At 45.3% G+C, this 26638-nt stretch overlaps 1 protein-coding gene across 9 annotated transcripts in view; it reads right to left on the reverse strand.

Moving 5' to 3' along the window:
* GAB1 (GRB2 associated binding protein 1) overlaps nucleotides 1-25737 on the reverse strand; it is a 125593-nt gene extending 99856 nt beyond the window's left edge. For 3 of the 9 annotated variants that reach the window (XM_069556813.1, XM_069556814.1, XM_069556811.1), the window contains exon 1: nucleotides 24629-25724. In XM_069556813.1, coding sequence (XP_069412914.1) covers nucleotides 24629-24700 — 72 coding nt within the window. In that variant the 5' untranslated portion in view covers nucleotides 24701-25724. Of the gene's footprint in view, nucleotides 1-14006; nucleotides 14295-17192; nucleotides 18581-24628 lie in introns of those variants that run through there. The other 6 variants (XM_069556825.1, XM_069556820.1, XM_069556827.1 and 3 more) reach the window with 4 other exon arrangements.
* Between the last annotated feature and the right edge of the window lie 901 nt (nucleotides 25738-26638).

The raw sequence follows: 26638 nt of genomic DNA on the forward strand, positions 1-26638 counted from the left end.
CCTCAGAGATGTTGAAGATATACTAAATGGTGAAACTGGTAATATTGCATATTGTATTAATTCTATAATACGAGAAACTGACATAATAGAGAAGCCTCAAGAATATAATATTTAACATTTTATAATAAAGAAAAACACTGACCTAACAGTTATTCATTTTAACCCTACCTTGCTTCATGAATTAGATGATTACAATCATCTATAAATTTTTTTTCTTTTTAACAGGCTGTTAGGAATCAACTGGGGAAAAAAAAAGCTATAAGACTCTAAGTTGGGAATTCCTTGGCAGTCCAGTGGTTAGGACTCCATGCTCTCACTGCCAAGAGCTGGGGTTAAGATGCTGCATGCCAAGTGGCATGGCCAAAAAAACATTGTATTAGAAAAAAAGAATCAAAGGTTTATCTGTATAATGAGTTAAGAGTAGCAGCAGCAGCAGATGGTGATTGTGTAAATATAAAAATAATATACAGACTGAAAAAACTACCAAGAAATTAGTGAAGTCCAACAAAAGGTGACTGAAATTTAATAACTGTGGTCTGGACATTTAAAAGCATGTATATTTATACACATACATGATTGGCATACAACATGTAAATATATAGGCTTATTATAATATCTGTAAAACATTTAAGGCTCAGTTTAATGTACCAGAGTTCTTTTTTAGGTTTGCATTTTTTTAAGTTTTTTTTTTTTAAATAGCTATGATCAAATTTGTTCTTTCTTGGTTTTAGTACTCCATATTTGTGATTTTAAAAAATCAGTTCGGACTTCCCTGGTGGTCTGGTAGCTAAGACTCTGCGCTCCGAATGCAGGGGGCCTGAGTTTGGTCCCTGGTCAGGAAACTAGATCCCACATGGCGCAAATGAATGTTCACATGCCATGACCAAGACCCACTGCCACTGAATAAATACATATTTTTAAAAAATCAGTCTTAAGGACTACCTTTAAAGAGATTAAACACACACACAAAGCTCCAATCAGAAGGAAAAAAAAAAAACCCTTTTCTGACAAGCCTATTTAATGTACATTTAACATGGTATTGCAAAACCTGTCACAGGAGGAGCAAGCCCTGGTGTCATTAAGCTGTATCTTTCCACTCCTGAGAGCACAGCGGAGGCAGGGTAGCAAACTGGCCTGAAGTATGGAAATGACCACACTGTGGCAAGCACCCACAGCTTCAGCTGATTGAGGATTTAAACGCCACCTTTCTTTGTCATCCCTACCGACCCTTCAGTGCAATACGGGGGAAAAAAATCAACATAAATGGTCTTTGAAAAAGCTCCCTAGTGATTTTGATACTCCCCTGAGGATACTCCTGAGCATCAGTATGTGAGCGAGCGATGGTTGCCCAGTCAAGTCTGACTCTCTGCAACCCCTGTGGATTGTAGCCAGCCTGGCTCCTCTGTGCATGGAATTTCCAGGCGAAAATACTGGAGCAGGTAGCCATCCCCTTCTCCAGGGGATCTTCCTGACCAAGGGATGGAACCCAGGTCTCCTGCATTGTAGGCAGATTCTTTACTGTCTGAGCCACCAAGGAAGTCTTGGTGGGAGTCCAATATACTGCTCCCCTAAATAAGAACTAGAGAACGGAGCACTGCCTCACCTCACCCTGAAACGTACTACATCCAAATACCTGAGAGCCCCTGGTTTCAACTGACTGCTCCCCTGACTAGTCTTAGAGCCCACAGTTGTGGTTGCAGCGAGACAGGTATCAGTGCAAAGCCAAGCGTGATGCAGGCCCCCAAAAAAGAATCTTGTAAATAAAGACTGCTTCTCTGCTCCACAGAGCTGAGCCAAGTTGCCATCTTTATGATCTGAGCATCTACTGGGTAGGAGTTGACTCCACAGACGCCCTAGTCTATCCTGTCTGTCCTGTTCCCATCATTTGTGTCCACATGATAAGTCTGCAGAGGAGTGGCCCCAGAGAGGCTCACGCAAAGAGCTTCAGGACTAATTCTGCAGAAACAAAACCCAGGCAGAGCAGGAACTCAAACTCACCTTGGAGAGATTACCCAAAGCTATTTGTCAGACAAGTCCTACGGTACTATTCCAAAAAAAATGCAAAAAGGTGGTGGAAAGAGAAATTTTTGCAGAAATTAAAGGGGAGGCAAAAAGAGTTATTTTGTTCAGAGGGTAAGGGAAGTATCCTAAAGGGCATCTTCTAAACTGCTTCCCCTCCAAAAAGAAAAACATTTTACAGGCTCCAATCTCCACACTCCTCCCAGAAATTCCCATGGCTCACTTGGCAGGCCTCCAGGTTGCCTAGCTCAGCTGGCAAATATTCAAATAGTTACTCCAAATATGTTAATGAGGCTACCAGGGTGCTCCCATCACGTCACCCCACCCTCCCTTTCTTTGTGTGAACTGAACCTGTGCAGGTTAAAACAGGCGTGCCAAACACTTGCTAAGTGAGATTACTGACTGTTGGCGAAGTGACTGCCAATTTAAAATAAGCACTTAGAGAGAATGGCTTTGCTCAAATGTATGTTGTCTTTCAAAAGGAATATTTTGAATGTTCAACTCACTCCCACTCCCATATTCTTGAGTATAAAAATATAAACATTAATGATTTACATTCTTTCAGTACCATATTCAAAGTACCTTAAAGATTCCAAGGTGCCTTAAAGATTCCAAGGTGCTTTATGAGTATTCTTTTAAAAGCAACTCTCCGAAATCCAAAACCAAGAGAGGATATATGTATACAGAGCTGATTCACTTTGCTGTACCATAGAAACTAACACAACATTGTAAAGCAACTATACTCCAATAAAAATTCATTTAAAAAAAAAGGAAATGAAAAACTACTTCCCAGTGACATTATGTTTGATTCCACAAATGAAGAAACAGAATTAGTGATTACACATTGGGAAAGATAATAACTGAAAATCACAGGCAGGTTTACTAATTTGTTAATTTATCACGTAATAAACTTAATCAACACTAGCTCTTTAGCCCAACATCAAGCATTTCCTTTGTATACTCAAAGAAATCACAAAGCCAAACAGCTACTTATTTTTGGTTAGCCTGTATTCTAAAGATCTCAAAATTTTCCCCACAAAATCAGACTACCTAAAAAGTTTCATTCCCCTTTCTACCTGCCTCCCAAAAAGCTTTAACTTGTTTCTTCATCCACACAGACATTCCACACATAGTCTGAATATTAAAACAGGCCAGGCAGCTTCACTGTCAGCAGAATGGAAAGTGCCAGTTCCAAAAAAATCTCAACATCGCATGGTCCCTAAATCAGTCCCCAAATCACCGGGCCTTACACAGGAAATCAGGATCCAGTATCTTAAGTTAAAAATTAAAGGGAGGTTGGAAGAAAGGTATAAATGGGATTACATACTTACCCAGGGTGAGTCACGCTCATATGCTCAAGATAAAACTAAGCACAGACTCTACAATCAGGAAGGAATTTTTCCTCTGGGGCAGAAAGGGGCGTGGGATTTCCAATAGGCAATAAAGTAGGATCATCTGTGGGGATCAGGTGAGCAAATTCCACACAATTAACTTCCTACTACCAGGAAGGAGGGCTTCCCAAGTGGCTCAGTGGTAAAAGAATCCACCTGTCAATGCAGGAGCCGCAGGAGACGTGTGTTAAATCCCTGTGTCGGGAAGATCCCTTGGAGGAGGAAATGGCAACCCACTCCAGTATTCTGGCCTGGAGAATGCCCTGGAGAGAAGAGCCTGATGGGCTACAGTCCATCGGGTTAAAGAGAGTTGGACATGACTGAAGTGACTTAGCACACAGACACGTCAGTATTCTTGCCTGAAAAATTCCATGGACAGAGGAGCCTGGTAGACTACAGTCCATGGGGTCACAAGGACTCGGACACGACTGAGGAAGGAGCAAACGCAGGTGAGGTGCAGGCCTTCCCAAACGGTGCCGGTCTAAAGGCCCTTCAGATGTTTTCAAGGCTCCAGAGACAAGACGGAGAAGCAAAGAGACTGGGGTGGCACGACCATGTCAATACACTTATCATTACTCCACAGTGCACTTAAAATTTAGTAAGAGGGTAAACTGTATGTCATGTAAAGGGATTTTTTTACAATTAAAAATAGTTAAAAAAAAAAAAAAAGGTAAGAAACTGGGCTGAACCTACCATAGTCACCGCTCTCCAGGGCAGCTAAAATGCTCGAATTTTGGAAAGTACAATAGCGCACTGAAGAGGCAGATGTGGCTGCTTGAGGTTGGCCCTGGGCTGGCTGTCAGGAAGTCTGTGCCCATGACTTCCTCTGCCTGCTGAAACCAACTGGCCTTCAACCTGGGCTATTTCCTTGGCCTCAATTCCCTAGGTCCTCATTTTTCTCACTGAGAATGGGATCAGTAGTTAGGTTTTTCTCCTTTCACTACTTTTTTTAAAGTTACCATCCATGAGTCATTTTCTTCTTAAGTATTTCAATAAAGATCTCAAAGTTATGAAATTTTGTTCTGCTTTGGAAAGTATTGTTTAGAAACACAACAGACTCTCTACAAACAGGAATATTTGCAAGTCTAGAGCTTTATCTGAAACATTAAAAATACCTCCATATCCATGTTCCAACATCCCTTAGTTAATAAGAACATGGGTTTCTCAACATACAACCATTTCTCTAGCTTAGGAATAAAAGTCACACTTGCTAAAATATTTAGTGTACATAAAACCTATCATAAAAGACTTATTTTTTAGCTGTTCAAGAATCACTAAAATCAGTAAGGAGACACTAAACTTTTAAATATATCTGAGCAACTGAAATGAACTGAACACTAAATAAAAATCATATCTTAAAACAGAGACAAAGTACCAACATCCTATGAATTTTAAGTTAATCTAAGCATTTTCTATTCAAATATAAAATCATTAGAAGTTAAATATGTATATTCAGTTTAATAATGTCTTATTTAATTCTGAAAAAGACATCTCCCTTTAGTAACTTAAGCAAAGGGCAATACCTCTACTTACCTAATATTTTACAACTTCTGCTAATATTTCATAACTTTTTAATAAATACTTTATAACTTTTTTTTTCCTATATGCTGAACCAAAACCAGAAATTTCTAAGTTAAAAGACTCCCACTGAAAATTTATAAGCTATGTATGTTTTTACACTGCACTTGGATGACTACTTAATGTTGTGGTTCTCCCTAAGAGCATTTATACTTGTTTTCAGCAAATTTAAATATTCATTGGACACATCTACCACTATGTTAAACAACATATGGGTTAGAATAAATTCTAGAGAAAATAACTAGAAATATCAAGAGACTCCTAAGAAAAGAGGTCTTCCAAGTATATGGATTTAAAACTCAGAAAAACAAGACAGTAAGATCACCTGGAATAAAAAGAACAAGTCGGGAGCCCAGCCTTCAATTCTTCACGCAGGGCAGACGTCACAGCAGTCTAGCTTTTCTTGGTAGAAGCTGGTTCCAGGACCCCACCACCAGCCATCCACAGTCCTTCTATTCACTTCGGGAACAAAGTGATCTACTAACTGAACGTACTTGAACTTGAACTCTCAGTGTAGTGAAAGGGTGTGGTAGACACTTCATTTAATAACAATAATGATACTAAACACTTACAAAGCAGATAGGAAGATTCCCTAAGATCTTGTGGGCAGATGGACAGAGTATCTAAGAGGCTGAAGGGTTCCTGAGTAAGGAAAGGAGGGGAAGGAAGAGAGTGAGGAGGCTGGTGGGAAAGAAAGGAAGGAGGAAAGGTCAGCCAGATCAGGGTGGTGAAAAGACTGCAGTACACTCTGGGTTCCCACAGCGGAAACATGAGCACTTTGTCATAGAACTGGTTAGGGTAAAGCAAACGCAAAGACGAACACTTGATGAAGAGATGGTTAGAGCAGAGATAGGAAGGATTTAACAAAAGCTGATGATGGTCAAGTTTAGGTTCAAAGAAACAGAATATATACATTATACACAGGGAGAGAGAGAGACAGACAGAAATTTGAAAACAAAACTGTAGTCAAGCAGAACTATTTTAAGCCCCTTTTACAAACCAACCATGTCTCAACTAATCAAAAATTAAGGCAAACCAGACATGCACTATAACTACAATGGGAAAAAATATCTGAAATCAGAACTATCCCAGAAAATCTGGACTGTATATTAATATGCTTTCAGATCCAATAACCAGAAAAACCAGAACTTCCGGCAAGGAGCTAATCCTCTGTCACCTCTCCTCTTAGTCTCTAAGCCACTCAGAAAACTCAATTCAGGAATGTACATTCTTTTTCAAATCGATACCTACACAATAGCTTCCTTGATTTCGTAACATCTTTGAGTTTCTTGGCGATGGTTAGGCACCTCCTTATATTCTAACCTTTCCAAAAATTCCCTTTCACTTTTGTCATCGAGAAGAGTTTGATCAAAATCACGGCAGGAAAACGCTAAGCACATATTTTTTATTATTTACTTGTTTAAACACATTTTTAAAAAGCATCAAGCACAAGGCCCTCATCTCACAGAAAACAGGCAGAAGTTCCTTTCTGAGTTTTGATTCTTGCCTGTCTATCCCACTCTCTACTCACATTTACTTCCACGGGATTTTCTTTCTTCTTGCATTTTTTTCTCCATGCTAACTCAGCATTTCTCTGAGTGTAAGTTAAAAGACCACCTACATCAGAATCAGCAGGGATTTGAATCAGAAATGCAGTTTTCTGGGCCTCTACCGAGATTTACGACAAGTTTCAAAAGAAGGGCAGAGCTGCAGAATTTTTATTTCAGAAGTCACCCAGGTGATGGGTCTGCACGCGAAAGCGTGAGGACCACTGCCCCCAAACCTTTGATTCTTCCTGCACCAAAGGACACAGGGACTCCACGGGACTATATAAACAAGTGCCATCAGAGCAGCCAGCCGAGAAGACAGAGCAGTGTGGTCGTTCTGATCACCTTCCTTCTGAAATACACATGGAAGCAGCAAGGAAGTGTGGAGACTGAACTAACTGAGACATCAGCACAAATGCAGGCTCGTCAGCCCTGCTCCGTGGCTGCTGCCAATTACAGTAGCCAGACCTGCAAGGGGACTGATTACATGTAATTTATAAAAAGTAAACAAGCTGAGCGGCTTGTGAACAATGAAGGGTGATATTCAAGCCAAGAGGTAATAAAAAGCATGAATAAATGATTCAGCATCCCCCTCCCCACCCAGACAACATTTGGTTATATTCCAGCTAGGATCAGCACGGAAAGGAAAAAAAAAAACAAACCTCTATTTGGGGGAATGACATAAATGATAATAGACCGTGCATCATGGGAGAAAGATTTATGTCTCTCACTGGAACCCTTGTGACAGGGCTGCACAGACCCAAACTCTGGGGGTTCTACAGCTCAGCCGTCTTTTTCTCAATCTTATTAAAGCCAGAAAAGGAAGTGCCTGTGTCCAGGGCTGCAACACAGTCCTGCATGTGAATTGTGGCTTTTAAAGGAAACATGGGGAAATAAAGCAAATGAATTATTCAGTTGTCGGAACGAGGTTTTATGAAGGATTCTTCTACGCGAGTGTTTCCCAACTTCAGCCCTGTTGATATCTGGGGCTGGGGCATTCTTGGTTGCAATGGCTGTCCCATGCACTGCTTGTTTAGCAGCCTCTCTCCCTCAACCAGGGCCTCCCAGGTGGCTCAGAGGTAAAGAATCCACCTGCCAATGCAGGAGACACAGGACATTTGGGTTCAGTCCCTGGGTTGGGAAGATCCCCTGGAGGAGGAAATGGCAACCCATGCGAGTATTCTTGCCTGGAAATCCCATGGACAGAGGAGCCTGGTTGGCTACAGTCCATGGGGTCGCAAAGAGTCGAACGTGACTGGGCACACGTACCATACCCTACAGCCTCAACCTATCAGCCACCAGTAGCACCCCCAGTGGTGACAACCAAGAAACATCTCCTCCAGAAACTGTCAAATGTTCCTAGTGGGGCAAAATCACCATCCCACTGGCACTAAAAGTCACTGCTGCACACAGACAAGTCATGGGGAACTGTGCATATTAGTGAAGTAGCTTGAGGACCACATTTTTGACATAATAAGTATTTCATGATTTTTGCTTTTATATGTATGATCTTCCCTGGTGGCTCAGATGGTAAAGAATCAGTCTACAACACAGGAGACCCAGGTTTGATGCCTGGGTCAGGAAGATTCCCTGGAAAAGGATATGGCAACCCACTCCAGGATTCTTGCTTAGAAAATTCCATGGACAGAGAAGCCTGGAGGGCTACAGTCAATGGGGTCACAAAGAGTTGGACACAACTGAGCAACTAACACTAACACACACACACAATCAGTCACGTCCGACTCTTTGTGACCCCACGGACTGCAGCACGCCAGGCTTCCCTGTTCATCACCAACTCTCGGAGCTTGTTCAAACTCATCTCCATCGAGTTGGTGATGCCATCCAGCCATCTCATCCTCTGTCGTCCCCTTCTCCTCCTGCCCCCAATCCCTCCCAGCATCAGGGTCTTTCCCAATGAGTCAACTCTTCACATGAGGTGGCCAAAGTACTGGAGTTTCAGCTTTAGCATCATTCCTTCCAAAGAACACCCAGGACTGATCTCCCTTAGAATGGACTGGTTGGATCTCCTTCAGTCCAAGGGACACTCAAGAGTCTTCTCCAAAGCCACAGTTCAAAAGCATCAATTATTCGGCACTCAGCTTTTCTCACAGTCCAACTCTCACATCCATACATGACCACAGGAAAAACCATAGCCTTGACTAGATGGACCTTAGTCGGCAAAGTAATGTCTCTGCTTTTGAATATGCTATCTAGGTTGGTCATAACTTTCCTTCCAAAGAGTAAGGAAATTTCATGGCTGCAATCACCATCTGCAGTGATTTTGGAGCCCCCCAAAATAAAGTCTGACACTGTTTCCACTGTTTCCCCATCTATTTCCCATGAAGTGATGGAACCAGATGCCATGATCTTCGTTTTCTGAATGTTGAGCTTTAAGCCAACTTTTTCATTCTCCTCTTTCACTTTCATCAAGAGGCTTTTGAGTTCCTCTTCACTTTCTGCCATAAGGGTGGTGTCATCTGCATATCTGAGGTTATTGATATTTCTCCCGGCAATCTTGATTCCAGCTTGTGTTTCTTCCAGTCCAGGGTTTCTCATGATGTATTCTGCATATAAGTTAAATAAGCAGGGTGACTATATACAGCCTTGACGTACTCCTTTTCCTATTTGGAACCAGTCTGTTGTTCCACGTCCAGTTCTGTCGCTTCCTGACCTGCATACAGATTTCTCAAGAGGCAGGTCAGGTGGTCTGGTATTCCCATCTCTTGAAGAATTCACAATAATCTTTCAGTTTATTGTGATCCACACAGTCAATAAAGCAGAAATAGATGTTTTTCTGGAACTCTCTTGCTTTTTCCATGATCCAGTGGATGTTGGCAATTTGATCTCTGGTTCCTCTGCCTTTTCTGTAACCAACTTGAACATCTGGAAGTTCATGGTTCATGTATTGCTGAAGCCTGGCTTGGAGAATTTTTAGCATTACTTTACTAGCGTGTGCTGCTGCTGCTAAGTCACTTTAGTCTTGCCTGACTCTGTGTGACCCCATAGATGGCAGTCCACCAGGCTCCCCCATCCCTGGGATTCTCCAGGCAAGAACACTGGAGTGGGTTGCCATTTCCTTCTCCAATGCATGAAAATGAAAAGTGAAAGTGAAGTCGCTCAGTCGTGTCTGACCCTCAGCGACCCCATGGACTGAAGCCTTCCAGGCTCCTCCATCCATGGGATTTTCCAAGCAAGAGTACTGGAGTGGGGTGCCATTGCCTTGAGAGATGAGTGCAATTGTGCGGTAGTTTGAGCATTCTTTGGCATTGCCTTTCTTTGGATGAAAACTGACCTTTTCCAGTCCTGTGGCCACTGCTGAGTTGTCCAAATTTGCTGGCATACTGAGTGCAGCACTTTCCCAGCATCATCTTCCAGGATTTGAAACAGCTCAACTGAATTCCATCACCTCCACTAGCTTTGTTCGTAGTGATGCTTTCTAAGGCCCTCTTGACTTCACACTCCAGGATGTCTGGCTCTAGGTGAGTGATCACACCATCATGATTATGTCAGTCATGAAGATTTTTTTGTACAGTTCTTCTGTGTATTCTTGCCACCTCTTCTTAATATCTTCTGCTTCTGTTAGGCCCATACCATTTATGTCCTTTATTGAGCCCATCTTTGCATGAACTATTCCCTCGGTATCTCTAGTTTTCTTGAAGAGATCTCTAGTCTTTCCCATTCCATTGTTTTCCTCTATTTCTTTCATTGATCGCTGAGGAAGGCTTTCTTATCTCTCCTTGCTATTCTTTGGAACTCTGCATTCAGATGCTTATATCTTTCTTTTTCTCCTTTGCTTTTCACTTCTTTTCACAGCTATTTGTAAGGCCTCCCCAGACAGCCATTTTGCTTTTTTGCATTTCTTTTCCATGGGGATGGTCTCTGTCTCCTGTACAATGTCATGAACCTCCATCCATAGTTCATCAGGCACTCTATCTATCAGATCTAGTCCTTTAAATCTATTTCTCACTTCCACTGTATAATCATAAGGAATTTGATTTAGGTCATACCTGAATGGTCTAGTGGTTTTCCCTACTTTCTTCAATTTAAGTCTGAATTTGGCAATAAGGAGTTCATGATCAGAGCCACAGTCAGCTCCCTAATGGCTACTGCTGCTGCTGCTAAGTCGCTTCAGTCGTGTCCAACTCTGTGTGACTCCATAGACAGCAGCCCACCAGGCTCCCCCGTCCCTGGGATTCTCCAAGCAGGAACAATGGAGTAGGTTGCCATATCCTTCTCCAATGCATGGAAGTGGAAAGTGAAAGTGAAGTCTCTCAGTCATGTCCGACTCTTCGCAACCTCATGGACTGCAGCCCAGTAGGCTCCTCCGTCCATAGGGTTTTCCAGGCAAGAGTACCAGAGTGGTGTGTCCCTAACAGCTACCTACTAATAAATCCACCTTGGAATATATTCATCTTTATCTGGATATGACTGCAAAATAAAATTTTTATTCTTTTTTTTTTGAGCGGGGGAAGGGAACCCACAAGGGCAGAAGTACCAGGGGCTCATGAATAATCACGTGGACCTGGCCTCTAAATGGGAAGCAAGGAGTTAAACAAGTGCAATCTGTGGTGATGGGCGCTGTGCTGCAGGAATGAACAAGCATCAGCGGAGAACAAAACAGATACTCTGGGTCCACGGGGTCTGCTTGGATGAGTGACGCTGGTGGTGGGGAGTTCAGGGGAGGCTCCAGGGGCAGCCTGGGAGTGGAGGCAGAGAGGGTGGGGCCAGGAATTCCTGGCAGAGAGAAGCACACAGTGCAGGTCAAGGACAGAGTGACCGATCACGAGGCCAAGTGGGGACCTGGAAGTTCAGTACAACTGAAGCGACACTCGTGAGAGAGGAGGAAGTACCTGCAGGGCCCACATCACAGAAAGCCCTGCCAGCTGAGAGGGCGTTTGAGCATTCCTCCGAGCTAAGGAACCCTGCAGGGCAGCCTCAAACTGCAATGATCAGGGTTTCAGAAAGGCTGTGCTGGCTGCCCTGATGAAGACAGTTTGAATGGGCACAAGGATGGGCTTCCCAGGTGGCACTAGTGGTAAAGTGCCTGCCAATGCAGGAGGTGTAAGAGACACAGATTTGATCCCTGGGCCAGGAAGATCCCCTGGAGGAGGAGATAGCAACCTACTCCAGTATGCTTGCCTGGAGAATTCCCTGGGCAGAGGAGCCTGGAGGGTTACAGTCCATGGGGTTGCAAAGAGTCAGACATGACTTAGTGACTAAACAACAAATATCTATATGTCAACAGATATCACTATATTAATATCTATGCATTGGTATAGACGGGCTTCCTCAGTGGCTCAGTGGTAAAGAATATGCTTGCAGTGCAGGAGATGCAGAAGACGTGGGTTTGAATCTTGGATGGGGAAGGTCCCGTAGAGGAGAGCAAGGCAACCCCTCCAGTAATCTTACCTGGAGAATTCCGTGGATAGAGGAGCCTGGCAGTCTACAGCCCCTGGGGTCGCAAAGAGTCAGACACAACTGAAGTGACTCAGGAAGGATGGAGCCAGGCAGTGGACTGGCTATTGTAAAAATCCCGCAGAAAGGCAAAAAGACAGCTTTAGGCAACACATAGGTCAGGAAGTCAAGAGATCTTTGGAAGATAAAAGAGACAGGATTTGGTCACTGGGTGTGGAGAAGGAGAGAACAAAGAAAACCATCTGGTTTAAGCCAGAGGGGAGAGGAGGGTTGCAGGGAAGCTGGCGTAACTGACATAGAGAGAGCGAACAGCAGGACGAGAGGACAGATTTAGGGAGAGGATGGTGACCACGGCTCTGCGTTGCTGTGGGGGTGGAAGCAGTTAGGGATCTACTCACCCGTCAGAGCCAGGGATGAGGAGAGAGAAATGCGCTGCAACTGTATCTTTGAATCATCAGCACATAATTCAGGGGCATTTCACTGGACTTTAAGATCCATAGATGGACTTAAAAAGGTTAGGGAACATGAAGAAGACAATAAGGTTTGTGCGTCAGTTTGGAAGAATGCTAGGGACACTTCTGTTCAGTCGCTCAGTCGTGTCTGACTCTTTGTGATCCCATGGACTGCAGCACGCCAGGCCTCCCTGTCCATCACTGCCTCCTAGAGCTTGCTCAAACTCATGTCCATTGAGTCGGTGATGCCATCCAACCATCTCATCCTCTGTCATCCCCTTCTCCTCCCACCTTCAATCTTTCCCAGCATCAGGGTCTTTTCCAGTGAGGGGACTCTTCATATCAGGTGGCCAAAATACTGGAGCTTCAGCTTCAGTATCAGTCCTTCCAGTGAATATTCAGGATTGATTTCCTTTAAGATTGACCTCCTTGCTGTCCAAGGGACTCTCAAGAGTCTTCTCCAGCACCACAATTCGAGAGCATCAATTTTTATGGAAACTCCCATATATAAAATAGCTAACCAACAAGAACCTACTGTATAGTATGGGCAATGATACTTAATATCTTGTAATAACCTATAATGGGAAATAATTTGAAAAAGTATATATATATATATATATATACATTCCATATATATAACTGAATCACTTTGCTGGAAAGTAACAAACCTCTTCATTAAAAAAAAAAAATACTGAACCACCACCATGATGTGGGCACAAGTCAGGCAGAAAAAAAAAAAAAAAAGAATTCTGTGGAAATGAAGAACACAGAGCTATTACCAAAATTTTCAAAAAGGTTCATGAACCCCCAATGGGTGAAGAACTACTACCAGCATGATATGAGAGGTCAGCCAGGGCTGGCTGGCACTAGAACCCTTAGGAGCACCAACACTTCCAGAAACCAGAGCCTGGCATCAGGAAGGCACGGGGAAGAACATACTTTGAGAAGACGTACTGACCATCTCCAACAGAGGAGTCAAGAGTGCCATGAAAAATAAGAATTAACAAGTTCAGATCGGACTTCCCTGGTGGCCCAGCGGTTGAGAATCCATCTGCCGATTCAGGGGACACGAGTTCAGTCCCTGGTCCAGGAAGACGCCACACGCTGAGGGGCAACTAAGCTCACGTGCCACAACTACTATGCCTACATACCACAACTCCTGCAGCCCCAGAGCCCATGCTCTGCAACGAGAGGCCACCACAATGAGAAGCCTGTGCTCCCCAACGAAGAGCAGCCCCTGCTCACCACAACCAGGGAAAGCCTGAGCAGCAACCAAGACCCAGAGCAGCCAGGAAGTAAATAAATAAAAATAAAACGTTCAGATCTAGTTCTGCTAGACTGGACAACCACGGGGGACCTTGGTGGGAATCAGTTAGATAAGAAAGGACGAAAAAGACCCAGGCTGTATTCCATTATGAGATGAGCGGCAAGTAAGGAAGAGGCGGAGATCAAGCGGACACCACCCACCCGTGAGTCTGGCTGGGAAAGGGAGGTACAGGAGTCTCACCGTAGCCCTGTCTTTGAAAACCGAATCCACCTTTTAGGGTCCTGGTGAAATCTCTCTGGACCCCTCCATAATACCTTCCTTGCGTCCTTGAACTCACCTCCCTTGGCTGAATTCTTCTAGACCGTGGTACCACACATCACTGATCGTAGCATAATTTGCGTTACCCAGCGCCTTCTATGTCCCCGGCAGCACGTGGACTCCCGTAAGGTGGAGGCAGCGCGCTCTTGGGCCTCTCCTGAATTCCTCCCAAGGCCTTATTCTCAGCCAGCATTCCACCAAGGACTGCAGGGCCTGACCTCTGAAGTAAGAGATCTGGCCCTGCCAGAACAGCTGGTTAACTTGTATGACCTTGGACAAATCAATGAAGTCTCCCGGAGGCCAATTCCTGTAAAAAGAGGAGGCTGAACTCTTCCGCTAGGGAAGGAGATAAGTGTAATTGGGAAAGATACTAGCGGCTTGTTTTTGTAATGCAAATCATAGAAAATAAAACTGGATTAAAAACCACTGGACACTCAAATAACATGTGATAAAAAAATAGGCTAGAAAAGGTTGAGAAACATTGAACTAGATGATTTATAATTTCAGGCTTAGAATTTGACAATCACTCGGTCATGCTATTCAAAAGACTGTGCCAGGTACCACACTGTGCACTTCAGATGCAGAGAACAAATGCCATCTTTGTCCTCTGGAAATTCATATCCTATTACAAACACCAAAGAATGATAGATGAAGCCATAATTTTCTTTGTAAATAGATCATGTGTACACATCTTCTACTGTGTACACTATGGGTCATTATGAAAATCATCCAGAAAAAAATATGCTAAAACTATAAATACACCAGGTATGCTTTTCCCATTTGGACTATTTCACAGCTTAAATGAAGAGAAGGAAGAAAGAATACTGTTATATAGCATGAATTTAATTTTATGCACTTTTGGTAAATGACCTAGATGCCCTGGGAAGATTACTCAAACGGCTTTGGTTTTATACAACAGCATCACCAGCTTCCCAGGTGGCTCAGTGGCCTCCCTGGTGGCTCAGAGGATAAAGCGTCTGCCTGCAATGTGGGAGACCCGGGTTCGATCCCTGGGTTGGGAAGATCCCTAGGAGAAGGAAATGGCAACCCACTCCAGTACCCTTGCCTGGAGAATCCCATGGAGGGAGGAGCCTGGCAGGCTACAGTCCATGGGGTCGCAAAGAGTTGGACCCAACTGAGCGCCTTCACTTTGTCAATGCAGGAGATGCCGGAGACCAGGGTTCAATCCCTGGGTTGGGAAGATCCCTGGTGTAGGAAATGGCAACCCACTCGTTTTCTTGCCTCGAAAATCCCACAGACAGCGGAGCCTAGTGGGCCACGATCCATTGGGTCCCGAAAGAGTCAGACATGACTGAGCACGCAAGCACAACAGCATCACCAGGAACAAATCAACTTCTCAAATATTCCACATTCTCACTTGCTCAGGATTTCCTTTTACCTTTCCCCAACACTTCAACCATTTAAATCTGAAATTATCACGGAGCACTTGTAAAATCCAGTCCTCCTACACAACTTTGGGGTCAATTATAACCTTGCCAGAAGGTGGGTGGGCGGGTGGGGGTGGGGGTGTGTGTGTGTGTCTGTGTGTGTGTGTGTGTTAGTCGCTCAGTCACGTCCTACCCTCTGCAACCCCATGGACTGTGTAGCCCGCCAGGCTCCTCTCTCCATAGAATTCTCCAGGCAAGAACACTGGAGTGGATTGCCATTCCCTTCTCCAGGGGATCTTCCTGACCCAAGGATCAGATCCGGATCTCCTACATTGCTGCCTGATTCTCTACCGTCTGAGCCACCAGAGAAGACCACTTCAGATACTACTTCCCTAGCCCAAGAGCCTTCTTTGTCAAGTTCTAGGTAACACCAGTGGAATTCAAAACATTTGAGGTAGCATTTTACCAAGTGCCTCTCCTCTAAGAGACAAAGATGAAAGCACGTCTTTCCCCCAAATCAGGCAGTCATCCCCAATCAGAAGCACTTTCATCTTGGCTAGGATGACTCTGGCTTAGGCACCGATGGGAATATGTGAGGAATGGGGTGAGAAAGCACAGCAGGTACTTAAATCTTTAACTAGGTTGTCATTTCAGGGAGGAGTCCGGCTAGTTAGAAAGCAGCCTAACTGCATTTCCCAAAAGTAGGAACTGAAAAGTGCATTTCGGGAGAGAAAAACAATCAACTTGCTGGCTGGAACACTCTGATTCCTAGTCTTGATTACCACATAACAGGACATAAACAACTCCCCCCATTTCAGAGAATAAAAAGGACATGCGTGTAAGGATTTTGACCTGAATACTCTGTGGTGTTGGTGGCAAGGCTTCTACTACAGAGGAAAAGTGGAAACAGAGGGGAAGAGAGCAAGAGGGTTGGGATTCCCGGGGAAAGAGTGCTTTCCACCGCATACCCAAAAAGTTAGCAGGTAAAGTTCTATAGCAATGGGTAATGTAACGGATTAATTACGAGAAACACTGAATACGAAATACTAATTACAGAATATCAAATGGAATAAAAACAACACTAGAGTTCTCCATGCCCTGATACTACTGCCCTGCATTCTACATTCCACAAAAGCAAGCCTCAACTAAAATTACATTTACCTGCGTATGCCACATATAACAGCTAAATATCTCTAGGCAGTAACAACAAATATTCAATTTAACCAAGCAACAAGAAAGTCAGTTACAAACCCTTATTATTAATCAACATTTTCCCCCCACCGCTTCCAACCAGAGGATGAAAAGTGAAATGCAATTTTAATGGCTTCTTTTTCCATGTGTGATATTCTTAAAGAACTATGTATAAACCTTTTCCAAAAAATTTAAACGACATGAGTCAAGACAAAGGAAAGTAAATAAAGAGGGAAAAGAAAACCAGTGAAGCAGGACAGTTAGAGCAAAGTTTAGTATTTTTCTTTCTTAAAAAAAAAAATGACTAAAGAGTTTTACATTGAAGAGAAATGTTTGGACTGTTGGTATATTGTTTTTAATTCATGGAACAATGTAGCCATTTGTTTTTTTTTTCCTTTTAGGACATTGTTTTGTTTTGAACACATAGGGAATTACCTAGGCCAAGTACGAATTCAAAGAAAAAAGCTGGGAGAAAAAAAAAACTACCACCAAACGAAAAACCCGTGGTAAATTTGGCATTCTTTCCAGTGTATAAAAATAAAACTCAGTTTGGAATTATGATAAAAATCTCCGAGACACACAGAAAGAATAGTTAAAGAGTAGAAAAAAAATGTAAGATCACTCACATTTCCCCTCCTAGAAGCTCTATTTCTTTGCAATTCACATCTTCACGTGCAGTTTGCATATAGTAGCTCTGCTAAAAACAACCACATGGAAAATTTTTGTACCAGATAACACTGCAGGACAGGGCTTGGCAGCTACAAGTTGTAATCAGAATGCTTCAAGGGCTAATGTAACCCAGATAACGACCAAGCATGCATTTCGGGTGCAGTCTTAACTTTTTTTTTAATAGCAGGCTGTGGGAGGGTCAAAAGCTATTGGGTTCTACTTTATATGCATTCAGCAATGAGAATTTTTCCGTAAGGGAGCATTTTGCTTCCATGAATAAAAGAATTGCTTAAAATATACAAGATTCTTTTCCAGTTAATGCATTCTTGTAGGAGGTGAGGTGCTCACACAGACAAGCCTAGAATGGGAAATAGTTTTCCAGTTCCTAAAATGCCTTTCCCCAGTAATTCCACAGGCCTGCATCTTCATCTCCACTGCATTAGGGCGCCCCCAGCGCTGGCAAATGAAGCGGCTACTAATTTAAGGACCTCGGAAATCCATGGTATAATGAGCCACTTTTCCCCAAGAGTAATCTAAAGAAGAAAAGAACGCTGATTTTATTTATGCCTGTTGCCTAAGAGGGGGAGCAGAAGGAGGCCTGGGTCTTGATAAGCTTCCTGTACATTCGTGGATGGGATAGAGGCACTGAAGCCTTGTGACTTCAATCCAAGCTCAAGTGGCAGATTCAGATGGAGCTCTCACTTGGGGGAAGTGAGCCACCATATTAATGCAAGGAATGTGAAATGGGAGAAACCCTTCCATCCACAGTCAGGAGGGGGGTTCGTGTGATCCAATGGGGTTATTCTCTTTTCCTCCAACGCTGGCTGGCACTCACACAGCTGAGCTAAGATGGCTTCCAAAGTCCAAAATAAGACGCTAGCCCAAGGCAGCCTGGGCCCTCCCGCGGGAACCCTGAGGCAAATGAATCAAAGGCTCTTTTATTCTCCCTCCCACCAGAACATGCTCCCTCTCTGTTGTAAACGAAATCCTTGCCAGCATGAATTATTTAGTTCCAAACAGACATAAAGAAATCTTAAATAACACATGTCCCTCAGAATTTTAATAAGTTCAGGTGACAGACAAGTGGAGCTGTTGGGTTTGTTTCTCGCCTGGGATAGAAAATTCTCTGGTGGTCAGGAGCCCATCAGCAGCATGAGATCATGGCAGAAACGGAAACTGCTCAAACTGCAAGTTACAGCTGACATCCAAACTCCACGCATGAAACGGAGGTGCTCCGTCCTTCTCGCTGGGATGTCTGAACTCCAAACCAAGTCCCTGTTGTTCCTTTCAAACCAGGCTTCCCTTCTGATTCTGCTATTTCTGTCAGCAGCACCTGGATTCTTCCAAGAATAGAGCCTGAAATTCACTCATGAGGTCTTCCCTGACTGGCTCCACCTCCCTCCCCTCTAGTCTGAACTCTTAAGCAGTTCCTGTCTTTATCAACCACTTGACAATTCATCCTATATGGCCTTATAAACAGAGCTCCTGTTAAATGACTGAAAGGAACATGCATTTACAGCTTGTCTTCACAAAGACTAGAAACTTCTTACAGCAAGGGATTGGGCCTTTTCCTCTGCTGGATGCCACACAAGGCAGATTTACAAAAGCTCCAGAGATATCTCTTTATTAATTCAGTCAACAGACACTTGGTGAGCCTCCACTCTGAATATTCAGACACAGCACTCAGCTCAGGCACTCAGCAGCCTCGGGCTCAGTAAGCCTTCATTCCATTAAGGGAAGGGCTGGAGGGTCCCCAAAGAATTCTGCCTCTGCAGTTCTAATATATTCACCAGACCATTCGAGATGAACAAGAAATTAAGATTTATTTCCCCTCAAAAAGGAGGCCTATTGAGAAGCTTCGCACCTGCCCCTCCCTCCCAAGGAAACATCTGAGAAGAGGAACATTAGACGCTAAGAGAATTTAGGATGAATAGATGTGTTGCCCACCCACTCCTTCCCCGTTTTACAGATAAGGAAACTGAGAATCAGAAGTTCACATGAGGATCCAAAGGTCTTGTGAATAGTGGCAAAACCCTGGTGAATTCTGGGTCCTGACACTCAGTCAAGGGTTCCTTTTACCATAGCACAACTTACCCAAAACCTTTCAAAAATAAAGTAGTAATCCACCTGCGAAGATGTCCCTTCTCGTATGTTAGTCTCTATAAGAACATAAAGAGTTCTGGCACTTACTCTTAGACATCCTCAACCTGAAAATCATCAAGGCTTTATCTACATACTTTTTATGTCCTCTCCAAAATATGGAAATTTGCTTAGTCTTAAAACTGCTTTGTCATTTTATTTCTTTCATATTCTTAATCAGACCTATTATGGCAAATCACACTGAAATAACCAATTCTCCTATCAACCAGATTATCCAAGCATAATTCTTGCCACATTGTTGTATCTGTTCAAAGATGATCAATTAAAAAAAAATTAAAAACCGAATTCTAAAACTACCGTCCACATGGATACACCTTCCTAAGAGTAATTTTGAATCCCAAAAGACAACAATCAGATTTAGGGAACTGGCAACTCTTATCACTAATCCCAGGCACAACAAAGAATTAACTATCATTAACTTTCATAAGGCTTCCCTGATGGCTCAGCAGTAAAGAATCTGTCTGCCAGTGTAGGAGACTCAGGTTTGATCCCTGGGTCAGGAAGATCCCCTGCAAAAGGAAATGGCAACCCACTCCAATATTCTTGTCTGGAGAATCCCATGGACAGAGGAGCCTGGCGGGTCACGAAGCGTCGGACACGACTGAGAGACTAAACAACAACTTTGATAAAGACTTAATGTAATGCTAGTTGATGATCTTTGCTACTAGAAACGAATTTCCTGCATTACTGGAAAAGGTAAAAAGAAAACATTCAAAATCTGAATGTTCACTAACATGAGGACTGCAGGAAAAATTTTCCTTCAAAAGAACCATGATGCTTCCTCAGTCACTGTAAGCAAAGACTTCAGAATCGGTTGACTGCTACTAGGGATTGCCAAAAAAGGGCAGGAAGAGCTTCCAGACATCACGGTCCTCTTTGCTGTGGTGACACTCCCGAGTAGGGACCTTAGCTCAGCTCCTGGGTTGTCCCTGAACAAGGAGATGCTGATATTTTTCCTTCTCCATGCCTCTCTCTTCCATGTAAGATGGCAGGTGCCCACCCAGAGGAAGATGCTATTTCTGTTTCTAAGCCCCTTCCCAGAACCACATGTCCAGACAGAAACCATCCTACAAACTGACAGCTGAAGAGCGGAGTCCAAGCTGGGTATAGATTACATACCCAAGAACCAGCTGAGGTCCTGCTCCCCAGCTGGTTGGCTGCTAGCAGGCCACCTCACCCTGGCCCAGATGCAGGCTCTCTTGCTGAGAGTGCACATCAGCCTAAGGTGGACAGCTGGGCCGTGGAGGAGCCCAAACTTGGTGTCCAGGCCTGAGGCTGGCCATAGGGAAGCTCCCCCAGCAGGGACAGGGGGATGGCCAGCTGGCTTGAAGCAGTCCTTTGTTTTCAAGACTTACCTTTCATCTCAGTAACAATTTTAACCGCTGATGAAAATTCATCATTAGTTCAAATGGTTGATTTGTCTTTAAACAACTCTTTAAAAATCTGAGCGCCACTGTTGAGTATATACTATCAAGATTTTACTTGGTTTCTATAACCTTGGTGACATTGATCTGTATGTGATTCTATGCAGGTCCCTAGCAGAGGAAGAAAACAGCTCTTTAATATATAACACAGGACAAAAACAGCAACATAGCAACAGCAAAACTAACAGAAAGCAGAAAAATCTTCACTTCCATTCTATATTTTAAAAATATAGAGGATGAAACACATACAAGAGGTTCTTACCCTTTTGCAAATAAACATAGAAAGAAAAAGAGAGACAAAAAGGCTGGAGAGGGATTCCTAGATGGCGCAGTGGACAAGAATCCACCTATCAGTGTAGGAGACACGGGTTCAATCCCTCATCCGGGAAGATCCCACATACCACAGAACAACTAAGCCCAGGCACCACTACCATTGAGCCTGTGCTCTGGACCCTAAGAGTCTCAACTATAAGCCGATGTGCTGCAACTACAGAAGCCTGTGCCCCTCGAGCCCGTGTTCTGCAAGAAGCCACCACAGGAAGAAGCCCCCGCCCCACAACTGGGGAGCTGCCCCAACACTCTTCAAGAAGAGAAAGCCCCTGCAGCAGCGAAGACCCAGCAAGGCCCAAAATACACAAACCAATACAATTATTTTTATCATATAGCCGGAGAATCTGCTCACTAGTCTTTTTCTTACTATCTTTTATGCTACTGTCACACTGTTTAGGAAATTCAAGAAAAACTTCCATAGCAGATGGACATACTAATATGTAAAAACAATGCTGCTGACTAATAAAAATTAAAAAAGCAAACATAAAATGGAGTTGTAAGTAGAATGCATTGGGGCCATAACTTGAGATGACTTTGGAGATAAAACTAAAACAATATTTTGTCACTTAAAAGCCCTGATGGATTCTCTTAATCAATGCTTGAACTACTCTTATAAATATTGGAAAACAGTGAGACAACTATCAAAGTCCTCTGGGCCAAGTGTTCCCCCCCCTCCAAATCAATGCCCAAAAACTCCCTGAAGTCTCCTTTAGCGATTATGGTACCAGGAAGTCAAGATATCTTATCACAGAGAATTTGTTCATTCAAAACCATTATCAAGCAACATTTTGCCTATTGGGTGGTCAACAATGTTTCCTTTCATCCAGAAAATAAAGATTTTACATGAAAACCAAACTCAGCAGAGGAGATGCATGTATATATATATGCCATATCTTTGAGGGGTAAAGATGTATTAGCCAAAACTATCTATATTGAATATCAGGCCAAACAGCAATCATCTGGAAATGTGAGAATCTTCTGGGCAATCACCTTGACAGTGCAAATTAAGACAAGCCTCAATTCAGCTTATAAGACTCCAGTAACTCTCTTGGACCCCTCAATTTTGGCAGCCACCCTCCCCATAGTCTTCCTGGGCTGTATCCATGGACTGATTAGTGTGGAAAGAAAACCCTAGTGTCCTGCCTCTCTCAGCTGTTAGGTATATTCAGCCCTCAGTCGACAACAATTGAGGGAGCCCACTGTTCCTCTGACGTATCCTATGATTTCCGTCTACATGAGCCTGTTCCTGAAAACATCTATGAAATGGCCATAGGGCTCAACTTGGGCACACAATTAGAAAGCACGTGGAGTTGCTGGCTTCCTTTTCTTTTTTTAAAATTAATTAATTTATTTTAATTGGAGGCTAATTACTTTACAATATTGTGGTGGTTTTTGCCACACATTGACATGGATATGGCTTCCTTTTCTACATATGCTTGTCCTGTGTTTCTTCAGCACTGCACCTCTGATCCACAGTCCACTCTTCCTTGCGTGTTATATCCACGGACTCACAGAAAGTCATAAACCTGAAAGGTCCTATCCACATGACCCAGCCTCAGCACAGCTTAAACTTGATAAGAGGCGTTCACCTTTTAAAGCCCAGGCAGGCAGGCAGGCAGATCTGGGTTCAAATCCTGCTTCTGGCACACTCTGGTTCCGTAGATTGTGTTCTCATTTGTTAAGACAGATAATAACTGCCTCATAAAACTGTTGTAATGATCAGATGAAATATTAAAATTCTTAAATTGAGAATTTCTATTTTCTTGGTCCAGTTAAGATGTAATTGTTTGGGCTGATTTTTTGTAGTACATTAAATTGCAAGCCCAAGAGACAAGGCTTTTTTTCCTGCTGGGTTTTTTTGTGTTTTTTTTTTAATTTTATGGTCCCTAGTCTAGCGTGTGGCATCTTTTGAGAGAGCCATAAACCAAACATGTGAAAGAAAGCATTAAATCTCTATTACCACTACCTATTCCAGCCAATGTAGTGTTCTTTAGTTTCCCCAAGAATCAATCATTTCCTAAACAGTACCTTCTCAAAACAAATACATCAAACCACACCCTCTCCCCACATACATACAACACATACACACAGAACTCCCAACTGAAAAACACACTGCCTCTCACCCCAACTTTTAGAATAAAGTCACCATATTTACCAGAATACTTGGGCAAACTGTGATAGATGGAGAGAGGGGATTTGGAAGAATTTTAAAAATCTCTGAAGAACATCCTTAGGATTTGTGGCATCAAATCCTTAAAGGAGAACTACTTGCCTATAGCAAATTCTGGCAGCAAGTAGACCAGAAACTCACTGGTGAGTTGTGGGCGAAGTTAAATATTGCACTTCACTCCGTTCTATGCAAGCAAACTGACTAACAGGGTTACCTCGAGCTCTCGCATTGGGTGTAGACATCCTTTCACAAGAAACAGGGTCCATTATTACTCTCCCCGTTAGCAAATTTATATTTAAGGGGGCACATACTGTGCTTTTGAGACATACTTTACTAGACAAATATTTGCTCCATAAGCGAGGGCAAAGGTGTCATTTCTTTCCTTTGCTGTGGGCAGCGACAGAAGAATCAATGGGGGAGAAGGGGATAAGATCCCAGACTCCCCAAAGAGGACACAGACTTCCGCTGCAGTAACGTTGGTTCTTTCAAGGAATATTTCCCCTAACGGCTAAAACGGCTTAACACATAATCAGCATCTTGTATCAATTACACAAATACCACGAAGCAACTGTGGTGGCCTGGGAAAGGACCATAACACACAGAACTCCTAACTGGCCTTCGCTGTCCCCTCCCACAGGGTTTGACAGCGTGTCCAAGGCGCCCGAACACCAGCCATCAGGCTCCCCCCAGCGCCCTCCTCTCGCAGCAAACTGCCAAGGCTCTCAGGCCAAACTCCAACGTCCCTCGATTCAAAACCGAGAAAGTGTGAACCCCGCTAAGCAAACGGTAGGGCGCGTAATAACTTTTTTTTTCTTTTCCGTGGAGCGGATTGGAGATGCTCGGCTCTAACGCCAACTTCCCAGGTCTCCCGTCCGCTTTCCGAAACCATCCCGTGGGGAAGGCGGGAGGGAGGGCGGTCCAAAGAGAGGGCTGGTGAGTTTTAATACCTCCGTGGTTTTCTCAGTGCGGGAAATTTACTACACAGCAGCCCCTGAGAATTCGGTGCAGGTCTAACGAAAGGAAAATGCTCTCCCCCTCAACCCCTGCTAAAAGGAACAATAAAAAACACTCAGCAGGCGCTCAGCTGGCCATACCAGGCCTTCCTAAGGGCCGATGGAGAAAGAAATTTCTCCAGTCTGCAATCTGGAGAAAGAAAGATGCCTGGCCAAGCGGAGGCCCGGGCATGAGTGTCCAGCCTGGGTCCCCAGCCTGGCAGGGAAGGGGCCTACAGGGAAGGGATGGGGACTAAAGAGGAGCAGTCGGCACGCGAGCCGCCCAGGGAGGGTAACGGGGGCCGAGCTCTACTTACATAACGCTTTAACTTTTTCTCCGGGGGGGACTTGCGGAGCCATCCCGAGCAGACCACTTCGCCGCCGCTCATGGTGCGAGCCTTTAGGGCTGCGGGCCCGGCGCGCTCCCGACACCTTCGACGCCGGACGCCCGTGCAGCTGCTGGGACCTCGCTCTCCCGCGGCGCACCCCAGGCGGACGGGGCGGGCCGGCTCCGCGGCGCTCTGGCTCTTGGCGTTCGAGTTTCTTCCCCGCAGGCAGGTCCGCGGACGTGAGTAGAAGCGGGCACAGCCGCCGAGGCCGACACCTCGGGGCAGGGGCCGCGGCCGGGCCGAAGATGCCCAGGCCTTCCTTCAGTGCACCCGCCCGGCCGCCAGGCGCGCCGTCCCGCCGGCCGCCTCCTCTGCGCTCGGGCTCCACGGGACTCTGCCCCGGCGCGGAGCCCGAGCCTCGGCCCCCTGCGCTCCGCCCCTTCGGGATGGGACCTCCCAGAGCGCACTCCGAGACAGACACGACGCTGCACGCGCGCACACACAGTCTCACACGCTCATACACACACAATGCCCCCGCGCAGTGCCCACTCCGACTGGCCAGCTCTAGGTTTTACTGCGCTTGGCGCTATCCCCTCCTTCCTCCTTCTGGAGAGAGGGTGGGTCACTTCCCCGAGGCGCCCGGACCGCCGCAAGGAATGGGAAAGCCGCGAGGGTCCCGTGGTCAGCGGGCGCAGGGTTGAGGGTTGGTCCCGGGCCACGGAGGGAGCCGCCGGCTCGGCGTCGCTGGACAGAGCGCAGGTCCCGCCGAAGGGTGGGTCCGTGCTGGCCGCCGCCGCAAGAGAGAGAAAGCAGAGGGCGGCAGAAGAAGGAGGCGCTGGGCTGCTTGGCTGCGGGGACCAAGCCTACCGTCCCGTCCCCTAGCGCTGCTCCTGCGCCGCCTCCCCCACCCCAGGGCGCGCGGCAGGTTCTGGGCGGCCCGGCCCCCGGCCCCGATCCCTCCCTCTCCCGGCCTCCCGGCTCCCTCTTCCTCTCTTTCCTCCTCCCCTTCCCACGTTCGGGCCGGCTCCGGTTTCTGCCCAGACTTTCTTTGAAACTCCGCCGGAGCGCTTCCAGCCAAAACAACAAGGGCCAGGGAGGAGGAGACGGGCGGAGGGAGGGAGCGAGCGAGGGAGGGCGCGGGAGTCCGAGAGGCACCCTGGGATCTGTAGTTCGGGACGCTGGAGAGGGGTCCTCGGCGCCCCCGGCGGCCGTGGATCCCGGAGCCCCCGGCGGGCTGGTCGCCAAGGAAGGCAGCGAAGCCTCGCCGAGGGTAACGCCGCGCCATCTCGGGTTCCCGGGCGACCGAGGAACATTCGAAGGTTCAAGTCTGTGGATTGCCATCTTGGCTCAGCCGAGTGTCAGTTCGGAGTTTGTTCTGTGCGGGAGATCGGGAGTTGGGGGCGGGGGAGAGGGGGGCGGGTACTTGACAGCGTGGAAAGCGAAACAGCCTGGAGGAAGACCGCGCGCCCTGGAGAGTCTGCGATCCCGGGGTTTCTGCCCGCAAGACTGAAAGGCGGAGACCAGGAGGGCGAGGTCGCTGGGAGCGCGCCAAGGCGACCAGCCTGCAGGGGAGGTCAGAAGGGGACCCTTCCGGACTGATGTGTGCTGGTCCCCGGAGCAGCCTTGCCTGAGTGGTGGGAGCGCTTAGTGGACCCAAAGGATTCAGTTGAATCTATCTCTGGGGACATTTTGAAGCCTTACACTCCCTCCGTTTGTTGCCAGTTTCTTCCACTTGCCTTGGCTTTTATTTAAAATCAACCCTTGGGGTGTTGGACCAGAAAAGGGAACCTTCACTGGATGTCCTAATGCTATTTGTTTTCTTTTGTGTGTTTTACAATGACTATGATACCTGGCCCTGAGATTAACACGATCCTGTAAGAGAAATATCTTTTCCAATGTATTTATGAGAAACAAAGCCCCTAGACAGATTTTGGAACGTAGTGTAAATAATCAGATAAGAGTGCCAAACGTTTCTGGAAAAAATAACCTCAGGCTTGT

The sequence above is a fragment of the Ovis canadensis genome, chromosome 17 (assembly GCF_042477335.2).
Source record: "Ovis canadensis isolate MfBH-ARS-UI-01 breed Bighorn chromosome 17, ARS-UI_OviCan_v2, whole genome shotgun sequence".
NCBI lineage: Eukaryota > Metazoa > Chordata > Mammalia > Artiodactyla > Bovidae > Ovis > Ovis canadensis.